The 23,700-nt window shown below is 40.8% G+C and overlaps 1 protein-coding gene across 1 annotated transcript in view; it reads right to left on the reverse strand.

The window, feature by feature from the left end:
* The window catches only part of LOC105995856 (lymphocyte antigen 75), a 114,870-nt gene that overhangs the window by 4,101 nt on the left and 87,069 nt on the right, over nucleotides 1-23,700 (reverse strand). The window contains exons 35-38 of the mRNA XM_013029755.1: nucleotides 9,822-9,932; nucleotides 4,690-4,806; nucleotides 3,515-3,688; nucleotides 1,917-1,943 (exon numbers count right to left, since the gene is read on the reverse strand). Of these exons, the coding sequence (XP_012885209.1) occupies nucleotides 1,917-1,943; nucleotides 3,515-3,688; nucleotides 4,690-4,806; nucleotides 9,822-9,932 (429 nt within the window). The remainder of the gene's footprint in view (nucleotides 1-1,916; nucleotides 1,944-3,514; nucleotides 3,689-4,689; nucleotides 4,807-9,821; nucleotides 9,933-23,700) is intronic.

Raw genomic sequence — 23,700 nt, forward strand, 5'->3', positions numbered from 1 at the left:
AAAACTCAGCAGTTTCAGTAATACAGTTCAAATGTGTTAAAATCAGGGAGTGGATTGATAATATGGTGGACATTTGTTGTGAATGATATTGAGGAACTTTATATTATGATGGTAATACTGGGTGTTTTAATTTCACAGACAAGTGAATATACAAATAGCAAGCTGTATAAGATTTCAAAACAGGGGATTAAAAACTATTCAGGCCAGGCATCGTGGTGCCTGCCTATAATATAGCACCTAGGAAGATGAAGCCGGAGGATTTCAAGTTTAAGGATGAGCTACTTAGCAAGATTTACTGATATGTGTATATCTCTATACACATATATGCATACATATATACATGCATCCATATGTTCATATAACCCAACTGATGAAAATCTGGAGGTATGCTAACAGCCACTCAGACATTGCTAAGTGAGAATGCAAAATGATACAGTTCCTCTAGATGCTAAACACCATTGATCAAAGTTGTAGATTCACTTTTGATGCAGTAATTTCATTTTGAGGAATTAATTCAGTTAAGCTTGTATTTGTACATTTTTTTCACCATCATTCACAATAGCAAATTTTAGGAAAAGCCAAGTGGAAGGTTTAAGCTGGGAAGAGTATTCAGTTGTAATAAGTGATTAGATAAATGTATATCGATAAACTAGTGAATTTAACAAAACAGAAGTTACCTTCCTCACTTTGCATCAGCAAAAGAAACAGAAGGTAAAAGAAGAAATGGAGTGAAACAGTGTCTAGTAAGGGTAAAGATATTGTAGGGTGCATGGGGCAGTGATTGCCTTCTATAATTTTGTGTTTTGAGTTACCTTATCCCTCCCCCATTTGTCTATTGACTCAGTTATTTGGCAGTACTGGGGCTTAAATTTAAGTCCTTGTGCTTGATAGGCACTCTCCCATTTAAGGCACAACTCCCAGCCCTTTTTGCTTTAGTTATTTTTCCAGATAAAATTGCCAGCAAAAAGAGCCAACCTTGACAGCAAGCATACCTATACCTCCTATAAGGCTGGGAATACATGGGAAAGACCACAACTGGCTTGTTTGTTGAGATGTAGGTCTCACTACCCTTTTGCCTGGGCTGGCTTTCAACCATGATTCTCCCCATCTCTACCTTCTGAATAGGTGAGAATACAAGTGTTAGACACCATTTACCCCCTCCCCCCCTTTTTTTTAGATCGTGGGGCCTGAACTCTGGGCTGTCTGTCCCTCAGCTCTTCAGCTCAAGGCTAGCACTCTACCACTTGAGCTACGGTTCCACTTCTGGCTTTTTCTGCTTATGTGGTGCTGAGGAATCAAACCCTCATGCATGCAAGGCAAGCACTCTGCCACCTAGCCACCACCTTCCTAGCCTATCCATACCCCCTTTAAAAAAAAATAATAAAATACAGCTAGTAAGCCCAACTTAAGATAAATGTATTATGTAAATGTAACTGAGGTGAAGCCTTTTTTTTTAAGTTGCAGTTTTATCCAACAAACACAGGTAATGAATTCCATAATAAAATACTATGACAAAATGGCCACTTTGTGCATAAGTTAGAGTTACCATATTTAATGTGCCAAGAGGGTTTTCTAGCATCTTATAAAAGCTCTATATTGGGGCTGGGAAGGTGGCTCAGTGGTAGAGTGCTTGCCTTGCATGCATGAGGCCCCAGGTTCAATTCCTCAGCACCACATAAGCAGAAAAAGCTGAAAGTGGTATTGTGGATCAAGTGGTAGAGTGCTCTAGCCTTGAGCTGAAGAGCTGAGGGACAGTGCCCTTGCCCAAAGCTCAGGCCTCATGACCAACAGCAACAACAACAAAAAAGCTCTATATTACATAACTAATTTTAAAGGTGTCTATAATATTTAAACATGCCAGAATTTTAAAGTATTTTTAATTATGGAGAAACAGTTAAGAACAGAATATTGCTTACCTGACAAATACTTCTTGTCAAATGGGACTGAAATGCAAAAAAGAAAATTAAAATTTTTAGTATGCTTAGTTATAAGATTAAAAATTAAAATGAACACTATTAGTTTAATATCCTGATTACTACCACTTTGTCCATTTTCTCTGGTATCTATGCGTTCTGATTTTAGTTTGGAAAGACATATTAGCTTGACAAAATCCATTAGTGTGTTTGCTGGTAAAAAGTAAGGGAGCAAGGGAAAAAGACAGCCATGAGACAAGGGAGAAAGGACACAGTTGGAGAGTTATGGAAAACAAACATAAAATTAAGCAACTGTGGGCTGGGAAGTTGGCTCAGTGGTAGAGTGCTTGCCTTGCATGCATGAGGCCCTGGGTTCGATTCCTCAGCACCACATAAGCAAAAAAAAGCCGGAAGTGGTGCTGTGGCTCAAGTGGAGAGCACCAGCCTTGAGCTGAAGAGCTAAGGGAGAGCGCTCAGGCCCAGAGTTCAGGCCCCACAACCGGACCAAAAAAAAAAAAAAAAAGCAACTGTGGCCTTCATTATTTGCCAATTTGCTCAGGATTTCTGACATTTTCAAGTTTCCATTTAATTAAAAACTTACTTTATGCTGGGCATCAGTGGTTCATGTCTATAATCCTAGCTACTGAGCCTGAGATCTAAGGATAGCAAGTCAAAATCCGCCCAGGCAGGAAAGTCTGTGAGACCCTTATCTCAATTAACTAACAAAGAAGGTGGAAGTGGAGCTAGAACTCCGGTGGTAGAGCACTGGCCTTGAGCATAAAAGCTAAGAGACAGTGTGTAGGCTGAGTCAAAGCCTCAGGACCAGGAAAAACAAACAACCCTATTTTATATAATGAAGCCCTGAAGCCTAATACATGAAACAAGTTTTTAAAAAATCTTTGAGGTTGGATGCTAGTATTGTAAACTAACAGCAAATGTTAATATAATCACCATAAAATGAGTTACAGTGGATCTTACCATAGGATCCTACCTAAATGCTTAAGACATACTCAGAAAACCATTGTCTATGCGATGTTCCAGGAACCCCAAATTAATATTTTGATACTTTAAGTTTTTTAACTGAAAATTCTCAGTAATTTTTCCAGAATTCTCTAGCATGTGGAAAGGAGACTTTGTGCAGTGTTTCAAAATAATATTGAGATATTGTGGAACAGGATAATTTTGTTCATTAATCTGAATAAATCATAAACTACACTGTAGCTTTTCATTTGCTTATCTAAAGCATATTTGTTCTTGTAGATAACCTAATTCCTTGTAAAATAAAATTCAAAATCTGGAACTATACATGACTGGTCTTCAGTACTTCCACACAAATTACACACAAAGAGGATATGGTCATTGTTTTGATTTCTTGGGAATTCTAAGCACAAGCAGAATGATGTCTAGTTCACGTGATCTAGCTCTCCCTCTGAAATCCAAGAGACTTAGTTGTTTGATTTCCAAGAGACTGGGGACCAAATCAGTCTACCAGTATTGTAGTCTTCCTTCCTCCAGTATGAGGCATACTAATCTCCCAGTATTATTTGAAAGACAACCCTACTTCCCCCACCAGTACACTGGAAAAAGACAGGCATACTTACTTGCTGCTTTACAAAGTGTGCCTTGCACAGAAGAAATTTCACAATTTCCTTTTTTCCATTCACCAGTCTTAGTGTACAGAAAACCACAAGTGTCAACTAGATCCTCACCATCTTCCTCCTCTGCCCATTTATCAAATGTCATATTTGAGTTGTCAAACCATTTGAAACTTGCATCTGTTAAATGAAGCAATACTTTCAACATGGTAACAGTCTTAACACTTGTTAAAGCCAAAGAAACAGGTCTTGGATGAAAGATGGGACATTACTAAGGAATGAGAGACATTACTAAGTACTATACAGTCTTTTTGGTTGTAGAATTAAAAAAATTAGGAGGAATAAATCCTACTATATACAGTCAAATATGAAAGTTATTTAGCGCAGGCACCAGTGACTAACACCCAAAATCCTGCCTATTCAGGAGGCTGAGGTAACTGAGGCCAGCCTGGATAGAGATATCTTTGAGAGTCTATCTCCAATTAACCAACAAAATGCTAGATTGGAAGCATGCTCAAGTGGTAGAATATGAGAAGAAAGTTTACTGAGAGCATAAGCCCCTGAGTTCAAGCTATAGCAACACACACACACACACACACACACACACAGATTTAAAACTTAGGAAAATTATTTTCTTGGAGAAAATTATAAACGTAGTTAAAATATTGATAGTAACCTTAGTCACTTCATGTCAGTTAAAAATGTTTATTACCTGTTAGTAAAGCTAATATACTTTACTTACCTTGACCTAATATTTAGTTTTTGACCATTCCACAGAAAGATCAGAGGTTCAACTCTTTCTCCTAGTAGCATAAGGGCACAGTGAAAATGCAATTATTGGAGGCCATAGGAGAGGCACCTTTGTCTAAAGGACGTGAAAGTCCAAGAGTAAAAATCAGGCCAAGAGCTGGTGGTTCACACCTGTAACTCTAGCTACTCAGAGGCTGAGATCTGAGGAGTGCAGTTCAAAGCCAGCCTGGGCAGGAAAGTCAGAGAAGCTCTTATCTCCAATTAACCACAAAAAGCCAGAAGTAGAGCTATGGCTCAAATGCTACAGAGCCAGCCTTAAGCAAAAAGCTCAGTGATAGTGCCCAGGCCCTAGTTCAAGCCCCAGTACGGGCACAAACAAAACAAACATTAAAGACAGAAAAGTGATCTCTTACAAGGCAAAAATCACTTACCATCCGTGTCATAAAACATGCCCAGGAGGACATCCTCTGGGCCATTCCATTGTTGTTTCAAAGTGTTTAGTATAAAAGCATTTTCTTCTTCAGTATGGATGCTTATCATGTCTGCTCCTGAAAGTATTTTGAGTAGAAAAAAAAGCATGCTCTAAGTATCAACAAAAATCATGTGAGGTATATAAAAATTACAAATGATACCCTGTATACTTGTACATCTTTTAAAAGAGCCTTTTGAGGAAAAACAAACTTTAACTGCAAGAGGAAAGAAAAACTATAGGGTCAAAACATACATTGTTAAAGTGGAAAATCAGAAACGACAGACAGTAGCTGTAGTATTAAAGAAAAAGAGGACACTTAGCAGGAAAAAAATAGTTGGGCCCAGATTGCTAAAGGGACAATTTCACATCACAATAAGAACTATTACACAAGAATGTATGATAAAATGATGAAAATTGAGGTTAATGGAAGGTTGATTAGAATATGTTGTTTATATGTGTGGAAGTGTCACAGACACTACAACTAACACAGGCTAATACAGGTGAAAATTAAAATAAGAGACTTTCAGATTTGCAGATTATTAGTTCTAGAAAAATAGGGACTAGTTAGTCACTAATCAGAGGAGGGTGTCAAAAGGCACAAATATCTATTATCTGACACCGTAATGCTTAGTGTATGCTAATGTAATATTTACTCAAATCATTTGTCACACAGTCCTTAATCCTATGCGGGCTTGTGTTCACAAATACACAGCCATCATGTTGTTTATGACACTGAATCATTAGAAACAATATCCCCTTTAACTAGAGCCAAATGCTCACAGTGGTTATTACCCAGGGTGGTGCAATTTAGGGTGATGAGTTTTATGAACATAAGCATATATGTTTTTCTAGATTTTCTTTAGTGGTCATGCATTATGAAATTATAAAGGGACTTTTAAAAGAAAAGAAAAGATGAATATGAGCTTAAAAATATTTAACACAAACAGAATTTAGTAAGGTTCTCATGGAGTAGTTTGTCATTCTTAAAAACTATGATGGCTGGTTTTTTTTAAACATCTCCAGCTGCTACAATCTCATCTATTCCGAAGTCATACAGACTTTTTATCTGTTTCATCCTCATACTTATTGCCGAAATGTGACCAAAATGCTACTCTAGGAAAATCCTCCAATTATTGAAGTTATAGTTAAGATAATTTTTTTTGCCCTTTTCCTTGGCCTTGTTGCAACCTGTGAAATGTAAAGGATTGTTAACATTGTAATCTAATTAAATACTGTATAAACTGCAATTATTAGGTCAGGGAAACAAGATGCACTTTTGTTTTCTTAAATGACAGCCTACATCATCAAAAAAATGCATGTGCTCAGGCAAAAACACAAAAAAATTCACAAAATATTATCAGTGATACTACCTACTGAAATGTAATTTAGGTCTAATGTGTGTGTGTGTGTGTGTGTGTGTGTGTGTGTGCGTGTGCGTGTGTGTGTGTGTGTGTGTGTGTACATCTTGGGGCTTGAACTCAGGGTCTGGGACTTCCCTGAGACTTCTTGCTCAAGGCTAGTGATCTACTACTGGAGCTACAGCTCCAATTCTAACTCTTTTTGGGGGGTTGGTTAATTGGAGATAAGGGTCTCATGGACTTTTCCTGCCTGAGCTGACTTCAAATCATGATCCTCAGCTCTTCACCTTCTGTGAACTTAGGCTTACAGGGGAGAGACACCAGCACCTAGCAAGTCTTAAATTATTTTTATGGCTAATGATATAGGTCATATATCACAGCAAGGAAAGGTTGGAAATATTTGTTTTATATATATATATATATATATATATATATATGTCACAAAACAATTTAGTTCCTTATTTAGTGACATTTAGCTTTCTTATTTCCAATTATTTTCCTAAATGAATACTATTAGCAAAAACAAAGAGTAAACTATCACAAAGTACTAGGAATACTAAAAATACTCTGCATGTTGACTTTCATGTTCACCTACTGTTCTAAATTCATGTTCACCTACTGTCCAAAATAAAATGACCACAGCCAAAAAATAAGGTCTAATAATATTAACCAAATCTAGCTAGTTTTCTGGCTCATGTGTGAAATGAGCATAAATTATCAAATACATGGAGGGATTATTAGAAATGCATGTGAGAAACTTTCAACAAATGAAATTGGTATGAAAAACGGAATATATAATACCCCTGCCTCCCCTCCAACTAGCTCTGGGGCTGGAACTCAGGGCGTGATGTTCTTAGCTTTTTCCCTGACAGTTTGCACTGTACCACTTGAGCCTTTTTGCTGGTTCCACTTGTGGCTTTTGGCTGGTCATTTGCAAATATTCTCTTGTATCCACACCACAATATGGATTTCAGATCTCAATTTCTATTTTTTTCTGTTCTTTTGAATTCTTATTTAATCAGCTCACTTATTTCCCTAAGACACTAGCTTCATATACATAAAACTCTCTTTTTATTTATTTATTTATTTTATTTGTGAACATACTGTACAGAGGGGCTACAATTACATGGGCAGGATAATGCGTACATTTCTTACCAAGCATTGCAGCCTCCTCCTTTGTTTACCCTTCACATCCCTTCCCACATAAAACTCTCTTAAGGTTAAAAAAAAAAAAAGAGTAGGAGGGTACCCATGGCTCACTCCTGTAATCCTAGCTACTCAGGAGAGTCATATCTGAGAATTGTGGTTCAAAGCCACCCAGGCAGAGTCTATGAGAAAGCAGGAAGGAGAGCTGTGGCTTAAGTGGTAGGGCACTCATCTTGAGCACAAAAGTTCAGGAACAGTACCCAGGACTTGCGTTCAAGCCCCAGGACTGGCACAAAAATAAATGAAAACAAAGAATATCTTCATCACTGAAACACAGAACTAATGTCGTTGGAGTGGTGGAATATTCCCTACTGGTTAATTTGTAGACTAATAGAATGTATAAAACATTTTTTCTTTCTCTCTTAATCCAAATAAATTGGGAAGAACAAAGATAAACAAACATTCTCTTCATTGAATAGTATCTTGTCAGGAAATTATGGGCAGTGCCCATAATTCACTCTGAGCTTCATTGCTTCAGCAGTTAAGCAGAATTTACCTTCACACTCTCCACTTACACTGGCAAAGGAGCAGAGGCACCACCCCTGTCTTGTCCAGTGACTATGGAAGGCTTGAGGAAGGAGAAGTGAAAGAAAGAAACCACATTGCCTTGATTATCTTGGTTTCCTACTAGACTGCTTCTCTTTCTGTAACAGGAGTTTTTAGCAGGTTAGAGAACCATGGGGACTCATCTGCTATACTTTGAAATAACTGTCTCAGTAGCTCCTTACCAATTTACCAAAGAAGAAAATTTTCCTACTGATTTAATTTCTCTGTGTTATGCAAAATGATCTTTAAGTGAGAGTAAGAGGATCTTAGAAATCCACAAGAAGTGCTCACTGGAGCACATTTAAGAATTGGTGTCATGTCCATTCCCTGAAGGATTTCAGATCTTTGAATAGGTTTCTTTTTGCCTAGCAAAGCCTTAGTGTATAAAATGACTCCCCCCTCCACCAGACAGACTAGCCACCCTGAATGAGGAATTTAGCCCTTCTCTCCTCCTCTGGGAGACAAGGGCAAATTACCAGCTCCTGGACCTGCCAAGACATACCCTTCCACTCTGTCAGCCTCTTTTGAATCACCAGGATTATATGTGTGCGCTACTAACACTCAGCTCTTTCTTTTCTTTTTTTTTCTGTTTTCTTTTTCTGTGTGTGTATGTATGTGTGTGTGTGCACACGTGCAAACGTGCACTAAAGATTGAACCCAAGCCCTCATACACATGCTAGATGCTAGGCAGGCACTACATCTTCAGTCCTGGATTCAGAAATTTTTAGCTAAAAAAAGAAGGCAACCTTATTTTATTTTATTTTATTATTATTTTTTGTTTTTTGGTCCGGTTGTGGGGCCTGAACTCTGGGCCTGAGCACTGTCCCTCAGCTCTTCAGCTCAAGGCTAGTGCCCTACCACTTGAGCCACAGCGCCACTTCTGACTTTTTTCTTTTTGCTTATGTGGTGCTGAGGGATCGAACCCAGGGCCTCAGGCATGCAAGGCAAGCGCTGTACCACTGAGCCAATTTCCCAGTCCCAAGGCAACCTTATTTTAGACAAGAAAATTTTCTTTTTTTCCTTTTTTTTTGGGTCCGGTTGTGAGGCCTGAACTCTGGTCCTGGGTGCTGTCCCTCAGCTCTTCAACTCAAGGCTAGCGCTCTACCACTTGAGCCACAGCGCCACTTTCGGCTTTTTTCTTTTTGCTTATGTGGTGCTGAGGAATCGAACCCAGGGCCTCATGCATGCAAGGCAAGCGCTCTGCCACTGAGCCACCTTCCCAGCTCCTGAGACAAGAAAATTTTCATGAACCAGTTTTTACATCCAATTAAAAATTCCTGTAGAGTTAATGGATTTACAAAAAAGTAATTTAAAAGTCAGGCCACAAAGTTGTTCTGCTTTTTAAATTTATGTTTCCTTTGTTTGCTACAGAAAATAAGTACAATTAACATTTAAGTAAAAAAGGAAGTTAGTCAAATATTAATTGGCAAATAGTTGCTCAACTATTGAAAACAAACGTTAAGATTAGATAATGAACTTTGATCTTGTGTGCATATAAGCCAATAAGAACGTAATTGGGAGCCAGGCACTGGTGGCTCATACTTCTAATCCTAGCTACTTTTGAGGCTGAAATCTAAGGATCATGGTTAAAAAACAGCCTGAGCAAGAAAGTCCATGTGACCCTTATCTCCAATTAACAATCAAAAAGCCAGAACCAGAAGCATACAGGCAAAAGTACATACATACATGCATAAATACATACATATACATACATACATACATATATTAAAGCTAATGCCAAATAAAACTTGAAGTATTTAAGCCAATGCTTGCCAGAGAGTACAGTTATATGGATTATATGGACACATGTTCTGGTTCTGTCACCAAACTTCGTAAGCATGTCTTCCATCTCAGAGATAAAGTGTACATCTAATTCTACTCTCTGTGATTTATGTGTTATACAATCAAAGTTTTCCATTAATTCTAAGAACTCAGTTAAAAATGAGATATGACAAAACAAGTTTTTTAAAAAGCCACTTACCATGGCCTGTACATTGATTTCTGACGTCTTCTATGCTTTCTACTTTGATGGCTTCTTCAAGAAAAATGTAACAGCTGTTTTGAAACTGAATCCAGGTGGATGAAGGACAATCTATGTGGAAAAAAATAATTTGAGAAGAAGAAAGACATAGGTTATAAAAATTTCATAAATTACAAAGGCAGATTTCCTCATTCTTTTTTTGTTAAAAATTAGTAAGAAAGTAGAATAATGAAGTTGAAACTGTATTAAGAAGGGGAAGTCAGGTAAGGGAGAATAATGGAGGGGTACTGGTTGGAATTTATCACATATATGCATGGAAGTGTCACTATGAAATACTCTCTTGAATGGCTAATGCATGATAAATGTTAAAAATCAACACCATATAATAGAAATTTCTTTTTATTACAGATGTGGGAGAAGAGAAATCTTCCAATGATTCTCTTCTGACTTCAGAGTACAAGTTTGTATGTTTAGATTGTTAGCAGTTTAGATGTGTAAATTAACTATCAAAGGAGATCATGAGTCAGAATTCCAGGTTTCCCTTTGAAGGTTATCTTTTGTTTGTTTGTTTTTTGGGTCCGGTTGTGGGGCCTGAACTCTGGGCCTGGGCGCTGTCCCTCAGCTCTTCAGCTCAAGGCTAGCGCTCTACCACTTGAGCCACAGAGCCACTTTTGGCTTTTTTCTTTTTGCTTATGTGGTGCTGAGGAATTGAACCCAGGGCCTCAGGCATGCAAGGCACGCGCTCTACCACTGAGCCATCTTCCCAGCCCTGAAGGTTATCTTTGTAACATATAATAACACTTTCAAACGGTCTAAGAAGTTTATACAATCCTTGATAAAAATTATAACTCTAAACCAGGCACTGGTGGCTCAGGACCACACACACACACACACACATACACACACACATTCCTGCCAGACACTGGCTCATATCTATAATCCTAGTTACTCAGGAGGCTGAATTCTGAGGATTGTGGCTGGAAGTCAGATTAAGGTAGAAAATCAATAAACTTTATCCCCAATAAATCAATACATACACACACACACACACACACATACACACACAAAGTAAAGCTGTGGCTCAATTGCTGTATGTATGTATATACATGCAAGAACAGAGAAAAATGTTTAGATTATGAATATTCAGATACACTTTTGTACTGCACAGGAAAGTAAGACAGATTTTTTTTGCCCACACAATGCTGGTACTGGGGCTTGAACTCAGGGCTTCTTGCTCTTGTTTGGCTTTTTACTCAAGGCTGGCTATCACCTGAGCCGGCCTGGTCTACAAAGCAAGACCCTGTCTCAAAAAAAATCAGTCATAGTAATTATAAGTTACAATAGCTATCCTACTGCATTGAACATAACATAGGACAGCATGCATGGAATTAAGGTAGAAAAGCACTCTGGTTAAGCAAATTAGACTGTGGAGAAAGTCTAGTTCAGAAAAACTATCTTGGATATGTTACTTAACCTTCATATGCTCCAGTTTACTGTATTTGCAAAACAGGAACTTATCTGAGGGGGTTGTTGTGAGAAAGTTATTCTATATGATTGAGATTTCAGAGTTAATATAAAGGGGGGGAAAAACCTATGATTTGTTTTTTTTGTTTTTGTCAGTCGTGGGGCTTGAACTCTGGGCCTGGGCACTGTCCCTCAGCTCTTCAGCTCAAGGCGAGCGCTCTACCACTTGAGCTACAGCGCCACTTCTGGTTTTCTGGTGGTTTATTGGAGATAGGAGTCTCATGGTCTCTCCTGCCTGGGCTGGCTTTGAACCGTGATCCTCAGATCTCAGCCTCCTGAGTAGCTAGGATTACAGGCGTGAGCCACCAGCGCCCGTCTAAACCCTGTGATTTGTGTAGTAGACTATGTTCTAGTTGAGGAAGATACAGATACACACACAGAGCAGTATAAGTAAACTAGTAGGTTAGACAGCACATTAGTACATTAGCAATCTATTGCTAGATAGTCAACAAGAAACAAGAAGTATAGCTGGGTGCTGGTGACGCACACCTATAATCCTAGCTTCTCAGGAAGCTGAGATCTGAGGAATGCAGTTAAAGCCAGCCTGGGCAGGGAAGTACATGAGACTCTTCTCTCCAATTAACCACCAGAAAACTGGAAGTGGTGCTGTGGTTTAAAGTGGTAGAGCACTAGCCTTGAGCAATAATGCTCAGGGACAGTGCCCAAGCCCTGAATTCAAGCCCCATAGCTGACAAACCAACAACAACAGGAAGCATATGTCATATAGTGTAGCGTGCCTGGTCAGGAATTCAAATGCAGCTGCTTAGTTGGGTGACTCTGGCTAGGTAAGGGAAAGGGGACAATCATGCATTTGCAACCCAGATGTTAACCAGGCAACAGCCATCTGAAGAATGAACTACGGCGGAAGGATTGTCCTCAAGAGGGCTCATTCTTATGGATGGCGCTGGCTATGGGCAGATAGACTTCTCCACCTACTAAAATATAGTATGTGGCTTCCCTCAGAGTGAAGGATTCAAAGACAAGGCACAGGTGCAATGCCTTGTATATTCCAGCTTTGGCTTTACATAATTTCTGATGATATAGACAGTCCCATTGGCTACTGTAATAGAGTTTTATAGAGAAACAGCACCAATAGTAGATTATCTCTATCTATCATCTATCTATCTATCTGCCTACCTGCCTACCTATCTACCTACCTATCTACCTGGCTTATAGTGGTTATAGAGAGCAAGAAGTCCCACAATCTACTGTTTGCAGGCTGGAGACCTAGGATAGCTGGTGTAATTCTTTCCTAGTTTGAAGGCCTGAGAGAGAATGGATCAGGGGCCTGATGGGGATTCAGGGTGAGGATGTAAATCATAGTCTGAGAGCCTGAGAACAACATGCCTGTACGACACGTGAGGGCAGAAGCTCAGGAAGAGAAGGAACGTGGCCTTTCTCTGCCATTACATTCTATGTGGACACTCAACAGACTGGATGATGCTGGCACACACTGGTAAGGGCAGATTCTCTTTACTAATCTTTAATAACTCAAATGTCAATCCCCATCAGAGAGACTCCCAGGCATACCCAGACATAATGCTTTACCAACTAGGTACACATCCAGTAGCCCAGTCAAGTTGACACATTAAAACTAACCATCACAATTCCAAAAACAACCCTATTCAATTGGAAGTGAACTACACAAGTGTATGAATAACAACAGGTAAGTATCTCTGATAACCTTGAGAAGTTGGCAACCACAGATACTGGTAAGTCCCATAGAGGAAAAAGAGTAGAGAAGCAACATCCTGAGTGTGGGAATGGGGGTTAGGGTTCCAATTTTACAACAGTGTCTAGGAAAGATTTCATTATGAAGGTGACAGAGAGCTGAAAGACATGCCCTAAACAGCCATAAGGATATCTTTGCCAGTTATAGGGAAGGCAAACATGAGACCCTGGAGATAGAAGATGGAATGCCAGGATGGTAAGGACAATTCACTTAAAGATCTTTGTTGAATAATTAAATCACACATGAGAAGATAAAAAAAATAAAGAGGATATATGCAGAGAAACAAAAATTAGATTGATGGCTAACTATCACAAAACTCTCTTCTGCTTTTTCAGGCTCACTGCAGCATTAGCTGTAACACCCATGAATTTAGCACTGGATTGGTTTTTGCATGCTATAGGGCAGTGTGTGCCCAAGAAACAAGCACTACTGGACAGGTATTGTTAGGTTGAGAATAATGGTGTTAAAATGTGACTGGATTGGTCTGGGAAGGTGGCTCAGTGGTAGAAGTGCTTGACTTGCATATATGAGGCCCTGGGTTCAATTCCTCAGCACCACATAAGCAGAAAAAGTTGGATGTGGTGCTGTGGCTCAAGTGGTAGAGCGCTAGCCTTGAGCTGAAGAGCTGAGGGACAGTGCCCAGGCCCAGAGTTCAGGCACCCCCACCAATCCCCCCCCAAAAAAAACCCCCAAAATGTGATTGGATGTCCTTTTATTATCTTCTTGTCTGAGACCAAGATTCAAACTTGGTACCTGACACTTTTACTTGGTACCTGGTGTTCTACCAAATGAGCCGTACCCGCAAACTACGGCTGGATGACCTATGAGCTCAGTTTGTTGAAGCCATGTATGTATCTCATGAATCTTCAGTACTCAGCATCTTCGCTGTAATCCTGTTTTAATCAAATCCTGCTTACAAAGCTCTTGACAATCTTATTTCTTATTGAAAAATAGGTGGTCATTCATGATGAATCTAAAAGTCTCTTCAGGGATTGTATAATTTCATAATTCTACTAATTTACTTAGAATCCTAAAGGAAAAGCTACTATTTACTCTATCTCCACAAGTTTCGATATAGATCTTCTGCCTAAAATTACCATACGTTAAGAGAATAAAATATCATACCTAAAGGAAATTATGCACTATTTGTCAAATCTAAAATATTGTTCACGTTTTTAAGTTTCTTTTTTTAACCATCAAGCACAGCCTATGAGGACATGATCTTTAGACACACTTGTTCTAAGGGTTGTCATAATAAGACCTTTGCTCCTCTCCTATTATGATATGAGTGATGGTATAAGTTGAAGTCACTTACCTGCCACAGGGCAACTTTGGTAACACATTAATACCTGTGTTATGAGTGATTATGAGTGTATGAAGAGGGGCTTATTCCAAGCCACTTGTGGCTTGGATCTATGGGCTACGTAGCCCTGAGCCCATAGGTACTAAGGCTGTGTGTGCTCTGAACTCCAAGATCCAGAATTCCAGGGAAATTAAGCTACTCTGAGACCCCATTCCCTTTCCACACTCCTCTTCCCAACTTTGCTTCCAAGATGTATAGCTCCATCTTCTGCCCTCAGAAGAACTGTCATGACACTTGTGCAGTCATCCTCTGCCCTTTTTCCTTGGCATCACACATCCATTTTCTTACAGATTCAGTCTCTGGGTTTGCACAAAAGCAGTAGTGTATTTTACATATACACTCAAAACTTCAATGAAAACCCTGTTGTGACAGTGATTTTCAATGCATCAGCAAATCTTAAAGATTCTCAACAACGAAAGAAATCGTTAGAAACAATTGCAATTTCACTTTTGTTGAAAGAAAAATAAGCGTTAACATCATTTTTAAAAAATCTACAAAAGAGGCTGGGAAGGTGGCTCAGTGATAGAGTGCTTGCCTTGCATGCTCCAGGCCCTGGGTTTGATTCCTCAGCACCACATAAGCAAAAAAAGAAAAAAGCTGAAAGTGGCGCTGTAGCTCAAGTGGTAGAGCGCTAGCCTTGAGCTGAAGAGCTGAGGGAGAGCGCCCAGGCCCAGAGTTCAGGCCCCACGACCAGACCCCCCCAAAAAAATCTACAAAATAACTCTAAGAGTTAACTAAGAAATTTTCTCTTGAAACATATAACTGCCATCCACAAGGATTTAGGAGGATTTAATGTTTTGAATTGAAGTTTGAGATAACACAGCAAAGATGATATCATTTGAAAAATCCATCACATCCACTGTTTTACATCATTCACCCCAAATTTTCATCCTTTTATTGTAAAATGGAATAAAGTCCAGAGGTAAATCATAACAAAACAAAAATCCTCAATAGTAAAATCCCTGCTGACATAGCATTTCCTTCTGAAAAGAAAGTGATGAGCAGGAAAACAATGAGTAAGAAAGATACCCCTGAGGGGGGCTATGAAGAAAATAAGACATGGAGAATGTCGGTACTTGAAAAAAGCCCAGAAGGGAAATAAGGACGGAAATCGAAATGGCAGGAGCAGGGGAAGCCATGCCAAGGACCAGGAGGCAGTCTGCATAGAAGGACCAGAGGAGTTGCAGTACCCAGAAGGTCAGTGGGAATAAACAGAGTGAACAGCAGGAAGAATGGTAAGAGATGGCATTAGTGGAGAAGGCAGAAACACCTCCAGTTACGTTGGTAGGCGATTGCAGTCCAAAATCAGAAACCTAGCTTCTGACCCACATGATGAGTATGCAAGGAGGATTTCCAACATGTTTGTATTCCCTCCTACCATGCCACTGGTGGGAGAGCATGACCATCATTTGCAGTGTGCCAAATGCAATACTGCAGATCTCATTAAAGGGATGCATAGAAGCTTACTCAGAAATTTAAACACTATTTTACCTGTTGTGACTTTTAAGCTAGACACTAAGAACAACAGAAGACCACTTTCGCTAATAATAAACTCCAGAATAACAAAACAGTAGCAATGATCTCTATTTAACATTAAATGTATATTTCAATGCAATACTACAAGAGATTTTCTGTTAAGATCTTGCTTTTTAGCTAATTCCAGGATTACCTTGACAAGCTCTTTCTTGATTTAGTTCTAAGCCAGGTATGGCTCCTCTTGTTGTCTGGAGAGAGTCATGAGACACTCTGAAGGTAAATTACTATGGTAATTTTTCAGCCTTAACATCACCACAAATATGAATAAGCTTAGATACCATAAATATCCAATTCCTGGTGGTAATCACATGATGCTTTCTAGTTGCAATAACTAACTACCCTTCATTTTGTACAAGGAGATTTATAGTAAAGGGAAAGAAACCAGATTTCACCATGGCTGTAAGAGATATTAAACAGTGTTGCGACATCACTATGAACTAATATCTCTGCTTTCCGGCAAAGTTGGGTAACTAGGCAAAGGCAAAGCTCCTAGTCTTTAAGTCTTTCTCACCGAAACAAGCTGATTAGTAGCATGACTTAATTCAACAGTCATTTCTTTTAAAGCTCCGGGAAAGCCCATTTATTCACCTTAGAAAGGGCATATCTCAGTGGTAGAGCCAAGCTTGAGGTCTTGAGTTCAAATTCCAATACTGCAATAAGAAAGGAAGAGAGGGAGGGAAGAGGAGAGAAAATTGGAAAGCAGGAATGGGGGAAGTAGGGAGAAGGACAGAATGAGAACGAGGGGAACATTTATCCTCATTGCTGGTCAAAACGGTTTCTATGAAGAAACCTAGAAACCGATTCTCTTTCAAAATCTCCCAAAAAACAGATTTTTAAAAAAATGTTTGTGGGAAGCAGGACTGGAGCTCAGTATCTGATGTTTGCAGGTTTTTGTTTTTGGCTAGCCTAAAATACAAATGTCTGCCGTTATAGTCACGGCTAAATGGGAAGTCAGACGGCTCAGGCAAGGAGTGGGCGCAGACTCGCAATCAGACCAGCCTTCAGAGTCTGGCCCAGCCTGTCTTATGAACGTGCACAGTGGGAATGGTGTGAGGATCCACACATGTTGCGCTCAGGTGGGCAGCAGATGGCTTTAGTCTACAACAAAGCTTTCAGGAAAGGAGCATGCACTTTGTAAGAGTTCTGAGCTTACCACGCAGCACCCAAGAGGCCCTGGAGATCTTCCTGCCCGTCAGCAGGAACCCCAAAAAAGGCAGTGAGATCCAGAATCCTCTTCACTTTGTTCTTACTTCTTTTGCTCTTTAATTCTCAGAATCGTTCAGTCAATGGTATTTTGGGATGGAAGTCCCCCACCCACCTCAACGTATTTTTTTTTTTAATGTGTCAAGCCTGCATAGAAAAGTTATTTAATGTAAAACACAAAACAAAACTCCACATATTCGGTAGGAATTGCCTCTTAGGAGTCACCGTGGAAATGACTAATCCTGTGTGACATTTCGGCTGTTATGATACAACAGAGATTTTTGTTTAAATCATATGATTTGCGTGAAAGCCAAGCTTGGCCCGAGCACCACCTCCCCCATCGGGGTTATGTGGCTGAACTGTTTTCCTGTTCCCACAACTTGGACACTTGCCCACTGCACAAACAACGCCTCTTGCCAGAGAGGGGCTCTCCTCCTCCCTGCAGACCCCCAGACCCCAGGCCCCAGCACATGGGTGGGGGGCGAGGAAGAGGTCTGCAATCCCCAAAGACCCCTGAAATGCCTGGCGACCCCCCTCTGCCCTCAGCCAGCCCATTTCAGAGGTCCTTCCCGGGACTGGGGGGGGGGGTCTGATCCAAGATGAAGAGGGGCCCGCTCGCGTCCGCACCAACTAACTCCCTTCCCCAGGGCAGCCAAGGGGTTCGGTGGGGAGCGGGCCGCGGAAAAATTGGGAAAGGGGGGGGGCTCAAAAAGACAAAGGGACGGAGGACTGTCCGCGAGTGCGGGCTGCCGGGCGGGGTGGGCCGCGGAGGAGTCCGCGCGGGCAGCTTACCCGCGAGCGCGGCGGTGCTGAGACCCAGCAGCGGCAGGAGCAGCGCGGGCAGCGCGGCGGCAGCGCAGCGCGGCTCTGCTCGGAAGTGCGGAGCCGCCCGACGACCCCTCCCTCCGCCCCCTCCCCCCGGCCGGCCCAGGGGCGGAGGGACACCAGCCCAGGGTCCCCCCACCGGCCACCGCGGCCCGGCTCCCAGACTGCGGCTGGCGCCCCGCCTCGGGGAAGGGCTCTTCACTTGTCAGTCCTCTGGGAAGAATCTCGGCCTTTCGAGAATGTGGCCAAAAAAGAAAAAAGGAAGAACAGCAACATGTCCGCCCGCTCCAGCCAGCTTCTGTAAATAGTAACATCTTATGTAACGACCGAGCGCGCCAGGATCGAACGCGGGGCGCCAGGGTCGACGCGGGGAGTCACGCGGGCCTCGCGCTGCCGGCTAACCGGAGCAGGCACCAGGGTTCACCAACCTCTCCCTCCCTCCCTCCCTTCCCTCTTCCCTCCCCCCCCCCTCCCTGACCCCTTCCCTTCCCCCTTCCCTCCCTCCCCCCTCCCTGACCCCCTCCCTCCCTCCCCCGCCCTCCCCTCGCCCCTCCGTTCTAGGAGCGAATTTAGGAAAGCACCAGGTGTCCTGCGTGCTGACATCTGGGACGTTCTTAGTTGGGGATCACAAAACCTATCTGTGTGTTTTGGCAAAACTACCACTGAAATGACACTGCTGGAAAGGGAAAGCGACGTCACTATGTCTCCTCGCTGATGGGAACTGGGGTCACTTGCTTCACCACCGTTTCGCCTTCGGATCAAATGCCATACACGCCCTTTGGACAGCTTGGTCCATGAACCTTTGCTACAATACAGACAAACTAGGCAGTTATAACCCGTGAGGGTTTCTGGAGCTAGACAACACAAACTTGGGGCCAAACAGAGCTGCTTGATTAATAAACCTCATCGCATTTGGCAAAAGAATCCTGTAACACCAAGTCTAAATTCAACAAAAAGACATACACGCAAAAGACTCAAAAAAAAAAAAAAAGCAAAAGGGCAAATGAATGGAGTAGACATCCCAGTGAAGAAGATAACCAGATGGTATGTAAACTTATAGTAAGATGCTTTGCAAATTAAAACCAAAATTAAATACCACTACACACTTATTAGAGTGGCCCAAATCCAAAATACTGACAACAAATGTTGGCAAGATGTGAGGCATATCCCTGATATCATTGTTGATATCAGGGAATGTGAGTTAGAGCAGCCATAGCAAGATGCTTTGGTAGCTTCTTATAAAATGAAATCCACACTTGACACTTAAATAGACAAATTAAACTGTAACCTCCTTCTACAACCTTTTGAAATTTGGAGGAAAAAATAAACAAACAAAAAACCAAACCAGCCAGGCACTAGTGGCTCACTCCTGTAATCCTAGCTACGAAGGAGGTTGAGAGCTGAGGATCAAGTTCAAAGCCAGCCTTGGAAGGAAAGTCCATGAGACTCTTATTTTCAATTAACCATCAGAAAACTGGAATTGGCATTGTGGCTCAAGTGGTAGAGCTCTTGCTTTGAGCTGAAGAGCTGAGGGACAGTGCCCAGGCCCCTTGATCAATCCCCACAACTGACAAAACAACAACAATGAAACCTAATTTTTTTAATCACAACTCAACAAGCATACTTCTTGTTACTTGTCCAAATGAATTTTCAACATACACACACACACACACACACACCCTGACCTGGCATAAATGTTTGTTAGTTTTATTTATAATTGACAAAGCCTAGAAATAACAAAAGTGGTCTTCAATAATTAAGTGGTTACACGGTGATTCTGTGCTACAGAGAAGTGAGTTATCAAGTTGTAAAAAGATATGGGGAGGACTGAGAAGGTGGTTCAGTGGTAGAGTGCTTGCCTTGTATGCATGAGACCCTGGGTTCGATTCCTCAGCACCACATAAACAGAAAAAGCCGGAAGTGGCACTCTGGTTCAAGTGGTAGAACACTAGCCTTGAGCTGAAGAGCTCAGGGTCAGTGCCCAGACCCAGAGTTCAGGCCCCATGATGGGAGGGGGCTGAGAAATAAAAAAGATATGCAGAAACCTTAAATGTGTACTGTTAGGTGAGAGAATTCAAGCAGAAAAGCTAAATATTATGATTCTGATGACATGGCAGTTTAGAAGAGGCAGAACTGTGGAGACAGTAAGAAGAGGAATGATGTCCAGGGGTGAAGAAGAGAATGAATAAATGGTTATGCACAGGATTATTATTAGTGAACTTACTCTGTATAATACTTTAATGGTATATCATATAATTATAGATCTGTCAGAACTGAGAGAATGGATCTCTGGCCTTGGGATGTAGCACAGTTGGAAGAGTGAGTTCAGTTACAACACTGAGAAAAAAAGCCCCAATGTAAAAATGGTGGACTTGATTTAATAGCACTGTACGCATGTTGCCTTATTAACTATAACAAATGCATCATGTTAAGGAAGATGTAAGTGATAGGAGAAACAGGATGTGCATAAACGGCACTCCCTGTACTTTATGCTCAATTTTTCTGTAAAATTGAAAGTCCATTAAAATCAAGCTTAACCCTTCCCAGTCCTTTTTAACACCTCTGATAGTCCAATTTGAAGTGAAGTGATTATACCAAGAAATCTGACCCCAGGAGACTGGAGGCGGCCACAGTGTGAGAGATAGTACAAGCCATCTTCATTTACTGCTGGTCTTACAACTCATTCTAGGTTTAGCCTCCCACACAATGTCAAGATCTCACTCAACTTACTTAGTTTTATTGTTCTTCTCAAGTTGACAAAAACAGGTTTATAGTATCAACTCAAATCAAGAGCAAATTCTTCCCAAGGTCTTTTATATTTGAATCTGGAAAACACTGTGATTTTACACTCGTCCTGCTAAATACAAAAGAGAGTTCTGCGCAATCATGTGAGTTAGACACTCCCACCCTCATGCCCCCAAAGCAACTTTATTAATGTGTATTATTTTTCTTATTTTCAAATAAATGTCAACAATCTTTTCAATTAATATAGACAATGAACCCATTTCAGCAATGCTATTTTTCTAAGTAATTTGAACTAAAACACATTTTTTTTCCCAATTGGTAACTGGTTCATGCTACCTCCTTTTTTTGGTAAAATTATTGCTATGTGTGGAACTCATACCTTTAATTTTTCCTGTTTCTTGATCCTCTTTGACCTCAATTGAGGTTCCAATCCCTTGACTTATTTGTCCAGCCTAAATCCCTATTTTTGACTTTCCCTTCCTCTGGTTTATCTACCAGCCAATTCTGAGCCTGAGGTCTGAGGTGTCTCTCATTTTTAGTTTCCTTTTCCAGCTTTGCTATAACTGAGTCAGAAAGAGGAAGTCAATCCATTTTGTTTCTTTTGTTGTTGTTGTCAGTCATGGGGCCTGAACTCTGGGCCTCGGCGCTGTCCTTCAGCTCTTCAGCTCAAGGCTAGTGTTTTAACCACTTGAGCCACAGCGCCACTTCCGGCTTTTTTCTTTTTGCTTATGTGGTGCTGAGGAATCGAACCCAGGGCCTTTTGCATGTAAGGCAATCACTCTACTACTAAGCCACCTTCCAAGCCCTCAGTCCATTTTCTTGATGGTTGTCCTTGCAAATAAATGGCTCTGAAGTGCACTTGGGGCCTGCATGTCTTTTTTGAAATCTCTTTATGTTAGTCCCTAGTCTTTCCTGGTCTTCTCGGAATTTCAGTGTCTTATTATTTTCGTTTGTTTTTTTGAGCTACAGCGCCACTTCCGGTTTTCTGGTGGTTTATTGGAGATAGGAGTCTCACAGTCTCTCCTGCCCGGGCTGGCTTTGAACCGTGATCCTCAGATCTCAGCCTCCTGAATAGCTAGGATTACAGGCGTGAGCCACCAGCGCCCGGCTAGTGTCTTATTATTTTCAAGTTAATGCCCTCGTTCATTACCCCTCTTCCTTAACAGAAGATCTGAACTTGTACTTAACAAGAAAATGGGACCATCAGACAGATATAAACATCCTGAAGTACTTACCTACAGTTCTTTCTTCCTCTTATGCCCTCAGGAAGACATGCTTTCTTGTCCCATCCACATCTAATTCTTTCTTTAGACTTAGAACTGTCCCTCGTGCCTCATTTTCTCCAAGGGCTTCCATTAATGGTGACCTCTTGTTGCCCAGCATGAACAGCTTCTTCAGTTTCACTAGTTTTGTTTTTCTTCTTTGCTTCTAAACCTGTGAGCCTCACTAGGTGTGGTGGCACTTGCCTGTAATCCCAGTATTCCAGAAGCAGAAGCAAGATCAGAAATTTAAGGACTCCCTGAGCTATAGTAGCTACTAGACACCAACCAAAAAACAAAAAACAAAAGGAAAACAAAACAAAACAAAACCACAAGAACTGAAGATATAGATCAGAGTTAAAGGGTTTGTCTAGCATGCCTAAGGCCCTGGGTTTGATCCCTATCACTGTAAATAATAATATTTCTGTGGCTCTCCTTTGCACATTTTCCAGAAAACAAATTCTTTTTTTATTTTAATTTTTATTTTTTGTGAACATACTGTACAGAGGGATTACAATTACATGGGCAAGATAATGAGTACATTTCTTATCAAGCATTGCAGCCTCCTCCTTTGTTTACCCTTCACATCCCTTCCCAGCCTCCCCCCGCCCCCCCACCCAATACCCCAATACCCCCCACCCCCTCCTGCACCAAAGTTGTAGAATTCGTTTTTGACATGACAACTTGTACTTCTCATTGTTGCAACGGGTCCACCTGTATCCTTAAACGACTTAGAAAACAAATTCTTCAATCTTCCTTTGTTCTCTATGTCCTATTGCCATGTCATTTCTTCAAATATTTCATACTTCTAGCGTATTTTTCAAAATCTCACATTTCCCATTTCATGATTTCTCATCACTTTTTAGCTCCCTTCCACTTGGACTCTCCTGTCATTTTGCTATAGTCCCCAATGTTTTCCTAATTCCTAATTCTTACATAATATCTGACTTTGCCTCATTATTGTTTAGCAGTTGGATCAACATCAATTTGGTCCTATACTATATTAAATGGTTACTCTGCCAGGGAATTTTGCCCCAGAATTTGTCAGTACTTATTACTAACTCAGATAAGGTCCCCAGATTTAGCACTACTGAACACACCTTAGACTTGGGAAAGTCATGTGTAAATAACATCAGACAAACAGAAGGCAAGTCTTCCTCTGTGCATTTTTGCTTTCTACAGGCATATCAGTGGAGAGAATGGACTATGAAAAGAGCAGAAATAATAATAATAATCCCCAGAGGAAAAAGATAAAAACCTGCAATGATGTTGTTGGTAGTTAAAGATAGCCTGTTCCGTGAGAAATCTGAGGTAGAAATTTTTGGGCTTGATGAGAAACAGAGGAGCTGAGTGAAGAAGACTTTCTAGTTTTCTAGCTTCTTCATATCAGCTGAAAACTGGTTGGGAAAATGGGAAAGAGATTTCTTAAGTACTGTTTGAGGGAAAAAAAAGGAAAAAGAAAGAATATGTATTGTGTGCATAAGTATATATACACACATGCATATGCTTTTTTGAGATGTAGATATAGTGAGAATGTTTTAATTTAAAATACTCAGAATTATAACTAATGCTATAGATCAGAAGATCTATTTTTTTTAAAAGCTTTTAAGAAAGAATTCAGATTTGTCTTTTTCAGCATGAGGTGTGTGTGTGTGTGTGTGTGTGTGTGTGTGTGTGTGTGTTTTTGTTGGT

Source organism: Dipodomys ordii, unplaced genomic scaffold (genome assembly GCF_000151885.1).
Source record: "Dipodomys ordii isolate 6190 unplaced genomic scaffold, Dord_2.0 Scaffold5, whole genome shotgun sequence".
In the NCBI taxonomy this organism is placed as follows: Eukaryota; Metazoa; Chordata; class Mammalia; order Rodentia; family Heteromyidae; genus Dipodomys; species Dipodomys ordii.